Raw genomic sequence first — 10075 nt, 5'->3', positions numbered from 1 at the left:
AGAAACCCCTTCTCCTCATATGTATACATATAATAAAAATCTTGTGAAATTTTATCAGTGTTATTGATTATTACCTTGGTGCAAAGATGAAGCGTTTTCTCATTTTTATTTTTTTAACTGGACATTTATTTATAATACAGTGCAATCCCATAAACAGGATGGAAATGGATGAATCCTTAGAGACCACAGGCAGCGAAAAGATTTTGGTCAGACACCCAAGACATCTCATCAGTTTGACATATCCGACTAAGATGAATACAAAGCCGAAAACCATTCACCACAATCACCACAGCAACACTGCTCACCACCACAACCAGGAACCGCACAACCCCATTAGACACTTCAACCAATTTTTAGCTGTACCTGCAGTAAAACCGTCTGTCTTTGTACACCAAATGAAAGGCATGGGGGTCAATCATCATCACAAATTGCGTCACTATATGAAAAAGTACGGTGCGTCTAAGTGTCAGCCGGGACAGCGGAAAGATTGGAAAGGCAGATGCAGGACACCGTGGACGGTGAGCCAACAAAAATAATAAAAATTAAAAATTGTAAATTTTTTTAACTGTAAATTTGTACAAAATTGTATATAGATGTTTGTTCAGTTAATGAATTTTTTTATTTTTATTGTTCCTATTAAAGGTTATAAACATATGCTAAACCATTATTTTTATTTCAAATTGAAACAAATATTTGTTTCATTTAATGATCTCATTTTAATTAATATGTACAATATAACAAAATATTTTTAAAAACTTCTTTGTCGTTTATATACATAATCCCATAATCAAACTGTTTAAGCAGATTTTATCAAGAACATTTAGCAAATCATTAGGTAAATGACAACATTTGAAATGTGTTAGATTATCGCGTGCACCGCCAGTCAATATGACAAATCACCATTTAAAAAATATGTTGTTGACTTGTATTTATTTTGCACGAGGAGTTGGTTTAAAAAGTTGCCTTAGGATTTATTCACAACTTTTATTTTATACTACCACAAACATACAAATACATACACAGTTCGAGAGTAATACGACTTGGTAACTTATCAACATTATTTACATTGATACAGAAGTAAACATATGCTTATGTATATATACCTTTTTTAAATAGAAAAATAGAAAAAGTGTATGATGCACTGTCTTCACGCTTACAAGTTGGTAAAGACGTTTAGGAACATCATCACTCTTTTTTTCATGGATGATTTTTTTTTAGCAAGCAATAATGTATGAACAACATGTATGAAGTTGAGGGGAAAAACATTATTAATTGATTTTTTGTTTTTAAACAAAGCTTTTTTAAAGTTGTATAAGTTTTTCAACTAAACAAATTGAATAATTATTTAATACTATATCGTCAAGATTAACTTTATGTTTAGTCATCGATTTTATTTTGTAAATAACACAGCAAGTAAAATGTTGAATCAGTCTTAGTACAACATTAGTCAATTCGATGTACTAGTCTTCAAAATTTACTTGATTTAATTGATAATTACACAGATATTCTATCAAACTTTACAAAATCCAAAGTCAATTGAAAAAAAAAGAAAGAAAAAAAAGACAATCTAAAGAAGAAATTAATTTCAACAGTGGACGCGAATTATGTACAATCGTGTAAATAAAATATATCCACTTTTGTATAAAATATTATAAATATTCAAAGAATTACAAACATTCTTTTATTTAAAATTTCGTTTTTCTTATATTTTACACAATTATTGCGTGTATTAACCATAGTCTTGATATGTACATTATTTCACAATATTTATACTTATATAAACAAATTTCTTTAACATCTAAGTGCTTGAGTTTCATCAGAAATGCTAAGGAGCTTGAGATTTTATTGTTTTCCCATATTAATAATTAAAAATATCTTTATACAAAATTATACATTTTGTTATTAAAATGAAGTAATTAACATTAAATTGGAGAACACAGTGGAAGATACCTGCCGCATACCTAAAAAATCTGAAACATTACACTTTTACAAAGTAGGGTTACTATGTAAAATATTCATGTGTTAAAATTTTAGATGAATGAGAAAAGAAAACCAATTTTGCTCAATTAACAACTTTTCAGTATTAAAATACAAACTTAAAAAAAGAAAAGGCAATGTCAGTAAATTAAATTGATGATTGCCAAATTTGAATTTATATCTTTCCAATCATCTAAAATTTTTGGAACAATAATATTAATGCTTGTTATGGCACAATAAACATTAAGGTATGCTATAAATATAATAACATGTATATTATGTACTTAATTTCTATTTTTAGCTTTCACTTACTTAAACTACGATAGTGTAGGCCAACTAACTACTTTATTTACAAAGTATAAATAAACAGAATCATAAAATAAGTTAAAACTTTGGCGAAAACGGCAATTTGTCCTTATCATTTTGCTCTAGGACCTGTACAAACTGCTTGCTTTTATTAATGTGATATGATTTACATATTATTGATATGAGTCACTAGCAGGCGAAAAAGCAAAAGTCCCCGCTTTTACTTTCATCGACAAGAAAATCACGGTTTTTAATTTTAAATAACTATTAGATAATCAGTCTTTGAGACGGTGGCGTTACTGCTAGATCACGAGGAAGGTTCGCTCCTTGATGAATTGTGGTAAAGCGGTTGGTATTGAGTGTAGGCCGGAGGCGGAGGCGTGAAGGTGGACAGAGTGTGGACAGGGTTTGTCGTCATTCTCCAACCTCTTGGGTCTGGCCTTTGTTGCTGCTGCTGTTGCTGCTGTGGATGTTGCTGGCCTGCATGGCCATTAGACAATCCATGGCTGCTCTTGTGGAACCCCGACGGTCTTCGTAATGTAGATGTAAATTGATTTTGATCACCCCTGGATCCTAGCTCTGATACTGCTTTTCGCCCACATTGAGATACAACTAATGAAGAAGGCTTTCCAATGTTATTTAAACCTAAAACAACGCAATTTTATTAATTTGATTATTATTACAAATATTACACACTTTGTGTGACATCTGTTTGATTACATAATCAGGTTTTAAGTAAAAAATGTCTCATTAAATAATATTTTTTTAAATTTGAATTAGAGAAATTTATATTGTGTTGAATCAATACTATTATTTCAAGAGGCTTTTTATTCTATGAATAATTTGATGAAATAATCCGTTTAAATTTTATTTTAAATAATTAATTTCATTTTTCGCTTTTATACTTAGCTGTAACTGATTATATATTTGAGGTTTGTACATCATCATACATATAAATTTGCTCTGCCAAAAGTATTTGTTACATGATTGTAGAAATTAGTCTTGGAAGGAATGAAAAACAAATGTTAAAGAGTTAATACCAATCTTAATTGTCTAAGTATTAAGACTGAAGGAAATTTAAGCCCACTGAAAAGTAATTGGACATTTTCACACCACTCAAGTCGAATTAAAAGCAGTGATGTTAATTGGAAGAGGCTCGAGCTTTTTGCAAACTTGAACTTACTGAATTTTTTTTATTTCCAGAAATTTCACCATCGTCAATTTTTGCAACATGATTTCCTAAACTCAACACATTTGTAAAACAAATATATAAATATTTTAAAAACCTGATTCGTTAAACTGCTCACCTTTCTGTGGAGGGTAATCATTCTTTTCGAACAAATATGTGTCTGAGTAAATGTTGGAGTTGTAGAAAGAGTTCTGTGGAGCATACGGAGGTTCATCTTCTTTTTCATTTGGAGGACGAATCTGAACCCAACCCTAGAAATAAAAATGTTAATCATCCCTTAATAATAAGTAATAGTAACTAAAATTTACTGGTGGAAGTCTTTCATTTGTGTTCTGCCTTGAATTGTACTTGGGGACCAAAGTAGTCGTGGCGTATGGTGCTGGACTAGTTGCCCCATCGCCTTTCCCATGAAAGCTCGAAACTGGATCGACTTCTGCATAATCCGCCGGTTCTAATTCACTATGATGTGTCCACGAAGAGCCTCGATTTGGCTCAATCCAAAGAGTGGAATCATGAGGGTGAGGAACCATTGCAGTCGACATGGGGTGAGGTAGGCCAACCGCAGCTTTGAGACTCAACGGGGTTGCCAAAATACCTCCGTTTGAACGTGAATCTATTAAAAAAAAAAAAAAAAAAAATATATATATATATATTCTTAAAATGCCTTATAAAATGTTATCAAAATTGGTTAAATGTCGTTTTCAAGCATACAACTACCAGGTAGAGTTGTCTTCTTGGTGAGGAGCTGCCTTCGCCTTACAAGCAGCATTGCGGCAAAAAGGAGTAGCATAACTGCTACCATGCTTCCCAACAAAGCCATAAACCATGTTTCTGTTAAGAAATCATTTGGACCTGGACCAATGCCTGGTTTCTGCCCGATAGGTTGCCTGGAATATATTGGTTTTATTATTTTGTAGATAAATGTCGCTATTTTTATTCATACCGTTGATGTTGATCTCGATAAACTTTTCTTAACGAAGGATCAAGTCGTAAGTTTGCAGGTACAGTAAATGGGCCGAGACCTGCTCTGGTTGCCGCAGCAACTTCTACAGTATAAACTATACCCGATGATAGATTTGTTAACAGTAGTGAAGGTGTTCCAGCATTTACAGTGACATTATTTAAAAGTGTCATATTTGATGAAGCTCCTCCTCTAACTACAACCTGTAAATATATTGCTTATTAAAAATTATTTCATTTTTAGTATATAAACATTTCAATGAAATTGACAATCCACCTGATAAGTTCGTAGTATACCATTGTGAGCTGATTGAGGAGGTGCTTTCCATTTTAAATAAACAGCACTACTATTTAATAGCACTGGTTCAAGGCCAGTAGGTGGTTCAGAGGGAACTAAAAAGTAATCAATTATTAATAATATGTTTAAGAAAAAAATTAATTAGAGGAATATTGATAAAAACCATCTTCTAATGTTCTCGCTGTGCGGGAATTAGAAGGCCTTCCATCCAGTGTTTTGTAAAAAGGTACAAGAAAAAATTGATATCTTGTAAATTTTGCCAGTCCTGTAACGACAAAACCTGACGCTTCTCCGGCATGAAGTACAGTCAACATGTTAGTAGATCTTGCAGGTGCATCCAAACCCCTTGAGTAAATATAAAATCCTTCCACATAATCGGAATTTAATATCTAAAAATAAAAGAAATATTATAAATAGTGTAAAGAGTCAATTATGAAATGTATATATTTACCTCCCAGACTATTTTTATTGTTGTTGAAGAAAGTGGCTGAATATGAGCAAGCTCAACAACATGCCCATTCCATAATGCGTTTCTTGCTTCTTTCATAACTGGATCAAGTTCTTCTTCAGCGCTCGCCCCAAGAGGTGGAACAAGCGTTGCTTCTGATCTGAAAGATGGGGGTGAAAATCCATGGGCGTTTTCAGCCCTGACGATGAACACGTATGTGGAGCCAGGACGAAGGTGGTTTTGAGTGTACACAGGGCCGGGAACCCTTTTTGCGACAACAACCCATCCTGGTGATCCGCCTTCGTTCGTCTCTCTACTGAACATCTCAATCTAAAATCAAATTGCAAGATAAGCATATATTATGAAACTCCAAATTAAATTTTAATTTCTAACCTGGTAACCGATCAAAGAAGATGATCCAATTTTATTGTTTCTCGACCAAGAAATTGTGATGCTATTGTGTGTTTTGTTCACAATATTCGGCCTAGTCGGAGGCCCAGGGAATGTCGTTGGCTCTGGGGCTCGAAAAAAGGCAATGTTAGGATTTGTTGGAGATTCAAGCCTTAAAAATGCACTCCAAGTGGCTTTTCCTGATCTCGATGATGCCACACACGTATACTGACCACTATCTGTTTTTACCAAATCTAAAAAGGATTGTTATTAGGCATTTCCTAAATTATTTTAAATAAAAAAAGTACCATTTATTTTGAGATTTCCACTTTCTGAGATATTAATCCTTTCCGTTGTTAATACTGGGGTACCATCCTTATACCATGTAATTACTGGCGTTGGTGAACCCGTTGCTTTACAAGCCATTGCAGCGACTGATTTCAAAGGCAGAGTTTGGTTGGAGGGGCCTAAAATTGATTTTCTTAGTTTAAGTGTTTTGTCAAAGAAAACAAATTATAATTAATAATTTATGAAAACTATTATGAGATCCACATGTAATTAATGTAACAAGTTTCTATTAAGAATTTTATTTAATACTTAAAGACAGATAAAATTAGAATTGAGAGCTGGTTTCAAGATTGTTTAATAATTAATAACATTTAAATTAGTAATTTTTAATTTTTATTAGCATTATTTTACCAAGAACAATGATAGGAGGTGGATTTTCTTCAGGCGTGGTTACAGAGAGCCTAGCTCTCCAAGTGTCTGATCCGGCCTGATTTACTGCAGAACAGATCACAACTATTCCAGAATCATTCCTGATTACATCCTAGAAAAATGACAAAAACAACATGAGAGGGGTTAAAAACAAAAATGTTCAAAAACATACTTGTAATGTCAAGACAGCTTGACCATCTGGTGTAAGAGTGGCATGGAACCTGTCCATGATTTCACCAGGATATAAAAGCGTTCGATTTCCTTCAATAGACCAGAAAATCGAAGGTCTTGGATTGCCCTCGATGCCGCAAGTGAATACAGCATCATCTCCAATTTCTGCAACTTGATCTGTCGGTTTCGACATGACGACAGGCGGGGCTGTTGAAAAGTAAAGTCAATCATATCGTTTCTTCTACCATACAGTTGAAGACAATCATATAGTTGTATACATACAGTGAACAGTCAAGGTTGCTGATGCTGAAACGGTCCCTACTCCATTGTCAGCTTCACAGCTGTACTCCCCTTCATCTTCGGTTGTAACTGCTTCCAGGCGCAGGCTTTTGTCATCTTGGGTCCTTGCTCGAGAAAGCGGCATCGGACCTCCTCCAGCTATTCTCTTCCACATCACATCCGGCACTGGATCTCCTTCGACTAAACATTCAAAAACTATTGTCCCTCCTGCCAGGGTGACAGCATCTTCTGGTCCACGGACAATGTAGGGTTTGACTAAACATTTAAATAAAAATTAATACTATGTTCTTGAAACGAAATTAATTGAATATGCTAATTTTATTTTACCATGAACTCTAAGAAGGGCCACTGAAGATTCCCTGACACCGACTGTATTTTTTGCGATGCATTGGTATTTTCCGTCGTCCGACTGCCTCACATCTTGAATAGCCAAATTTCCACCATCAACTAATCTCATTCTATAAATAATTAGTAGCAATTAGAAGATAAATTAATTAATTAAAAATAATAGGAAAGACAGTCCTGGTTATTTATGAACCGTAGTCATGTTCTGATGTTACACACATACACACAATCACACAAGAAATACAACTAAACGCACACATCAAGTAACAAGTGAAAACCAAATATACACTCACTCACTCACTCTCTCTCTCTCTCTCTCTCTCTCTCTCTCTCTCTCTCTCTCTCNCCCTCTCCCTCTCCCTCTCCCTCGCACGCACGCACGCACGCACGCACACGCACACACACACGCACACGCACACGCGCGCACACACACACACGCACACACACACACACACTGGCGCGCGCACGCACGTACATACATTTATCTTAAGTACCATCTTCATTTATACAGAAAATAATATATACCTACATAAAACCTACAAAGTAAAATCGTTAAATAAAGACATAAAGATAAAACGAACCTCTTATTATTGTCTAAATCGATGAGGTGGCCATTTCGTTTCCACAGAACGATGGGTTCAGGATGGCCTCTCGGTGGTCCGCATTCAAGGAGGGCAGTCTCCCCTTGCGCCACCCTCAAGTTCTGTGGCTCTATTCTGAACTCCTCCTTTAAAACTGAAACAATAAAAATTAATAATAATTATCTATGTAAATTTATTCATATAAACACATTAAAACACTTTTAAAAGGGCGGTATTAAAACAGAAAATTACTCGTAGCGTTAGCGCTTTAAATTAATGCTAACTGGGTGAGGGGGTTTGGGAACAATACGAAAACTGGGAAATTAAGTTTTAAACAAGTGATCACCTTAACGATCGGATATCCATTTATATTTCCCCAAGTCATATCATTTTTATTGTAAAATGCAACTGAGACGGGTAAATCTGGCCGTCCGCCCGGACCCCTTTTACCTCAGTTAGACATTGCAATTACGTGCAACTGGAATAAAATTAATGAAGTGCAAATCGTGACGGGGTTTTTACAGAGGGCCTTTTCGCCCCTAAAACAGGGATCCAGTTACAGTTAGGGTTAATTAAAATTGATTGCGTTAGTGCAGGGGAAGCGTGGGAATTCTCCCGAATGGTAATTCTGTTTTTCCTTTGTTTTTGAGGATGACAAACAAGTTTCGGCAGTCACGATGCCACCGTAAAGGCCGAGTAGACAAACGCGACTGCAGTTAACAGCACGCTATTACAAAACGAACAGTTAAAATATAATATTTCCGACTTATCCCTCTGAATTCATGTCAATTTATTTTACGAGATTTACTTTTAATCTGACACTGAAGATCTTGCCTTACTAACAATAGAATTAATGAAAAATTAAAGTTTACACCTGAACTGTAAACACGACAATAATTATCTTAAATTAAACTCACGTGGATCGTGTGCGTGTTCTTCGTTGATCACGCAATCTTTGCCGGTAAAAAAAATCCGCTTTTCACATTCATACATCAAACTTGAATTTTTTGGGGATTTTCAGTCAAAAAGTGGCACCACTCGTTTCACTTATATTTATTTCACCGACATTTCGGATTTGTATGAAACTACTTCGAGGTAACATTGGTATATCACTCACCTACATTATACAAAAATTAAATATATGAAAAATCACAGGTGGAAGAAGTGTTGCACAAAACGGTCGAGGTGTGAGGCGAAATATAATTTTAATTTTTAAGTGTGAACCTGGAAAAGACTCCACTCACAGTGATTTATCCCAAGTAAAGGAATCTAAAGGTGTTTGTAATATAAAATAAAAAAACTAAATGTATTTATCTGTTGAAGGCGTTTCGCTTGTATACCTTGAGAAAGGAGGTATATCCTTCGAAACGTCGGTGAAATAAATGTAAGTGAAACGAGTGGAGTCACATTTTGACTGAAAATCCCAAAAAACCCCAACAGAGACATTATAATTGAACAGTCATCAAACTTGAACTTAACATTTATCGAACATGGTAATAATATTAGAAGAAGTCAGATTTATAAGAGAATTATATCTAAGGGTAGGTCTTAATAAATGTATAACTTTAATTTGCATCTTTGATTTATAACTGTTATATCCAACTTGGGTTGTGGGATGTGCAGCCATATAGAAAACAGCGTAGTGCACAATTCTTTAATTTGCCAACGTTTCGAATGGTTTTTCATTCTTTTTCAAGGCAACGCCTGTAAAATGATTTTTTACATTATTTTACATATATTTAATTTGATTTTACATTATTTTTATAGATTTGAATTTCTTAATACTAATTTTTAATGCTATGTGAGCAATGTGAAATGGAATTTACAAGTTTATTAAATTTTCGACTAGATAATGGACTAGATATTTTTTGTTCTTTAATATTGAAAGACATTTTTTAGAGTAGTGCCGGTATGAAAAAGAAATCGAAGAACTACCACTTCGAAACAAATTACAGCTACGGTTTTAACGCTAACACCGAAGAAAAAAAAGTTGGACAAAAGCGGCTCTACCTTTATTCCAGTAAGAAAAAAAATGTCTTTCAATATTAAAGAACTAAAGAAAATATCTACTCCATTGTCTAGTCGAAAATTTAAAATTTAATAAACTTGTCAATTCAATTTCACATTGTTCACATTGTATTAAAAATAGTATTAAGAAAGTAAAATCTATAAAAATAATGTAAAAATAAATGTAATATATGTAAAAAATCATATTCCTGGCGTTGACTTGAAAAAGAATGAAAAACCATTTGAAACGTTGACAAATTAAAGATTTGAGCACTACGCTGTTTTCTGTATGACTGCACATCCCACAACCTAACATCGTTTAATTTGCATGTTCAATAACTGATAATTCAAAAATTGAAATATTATCCATACACTGTACATTTATT

The 10075-nt window shown here is 34.1% G+C and overlaps 1 protein-coding gene across 1 annotated transcript; it reads right to left on the bottom strand.

The window, feature by feature from the left end:
* Positions 1-102: 102 nt before the first annotated feature.
* LOC106674034 (protein sax-3-like) lies at positions 103-7766 on the bottom strand. The gene is made up of 15 exons (XM_024228973.1): positions 7683-7766; positions 7084-7214; positions 6739-7011; positions 6458-6663; positions 6268-6397; positions 5877-6035; positions 5572-5822; positions 5182-5508; positions 4894-5119; positions 4710-4825; positions 4416-4636; positions 4187-4359; positions 3781-4085; positions 3591-3723; positions 103-2928 (listed from the first exon to the last, which is right to left on the bottom strand). Exons 2-15 carry the CDS (start codon positions 7211-7213, stop codon positions 2591-2593), a joined length of 2988 nt encoding a protein of 995 aa, XP_024084741.1. The 5' UTR covers position 7214; positions 7683-7766; the 3' UTR covers positions 103-2590.
* Positions 7767-10075: the final 2309 nt, after the last annotated feature.

The sequence above is a fragment of the Cimex lectularius genome, unplaced genomic scaffold (genome assembly GCF_000648675.2).
Source record: "Cimex lectularius strain Harlan isolate CLEC.00 unplaced genomic scaffold, Clec_2.1 scaffold128, whole genome shotgun sequence".
NCBI lineage: Eukaryota > Metazoa > Arthropoda > Insecta > Hemiptera > Cimicidae > Cimex > Cimex lectularius.
This window is presented reverse-complemented; position numbering and strand designations above follow the sequence as displayed.

Coding starts and splice junctions, on each gene's coding strand:
- LOC106674034 (XM_024228973.1), bottom strand. CDS start 7,213: ATGAGATTAGTTGATGGTGGAAATTTGGCTATTCAAGATGTGAGGCAG. Junction 4,637..4,709: donor GTATACTACGAACTTATCAG/GTGGATTGTCAA, acceptor ATATATTTACAG/GTTGTAGTTAGAGGAGGAGC. Junction 3,724..3,780: donor CAAATGAAAGACTTCCACCA/GTAAATTTTAGT, acceptor TTTTATTTCTAG/GGTTGGGTTCAGATTCGTCC.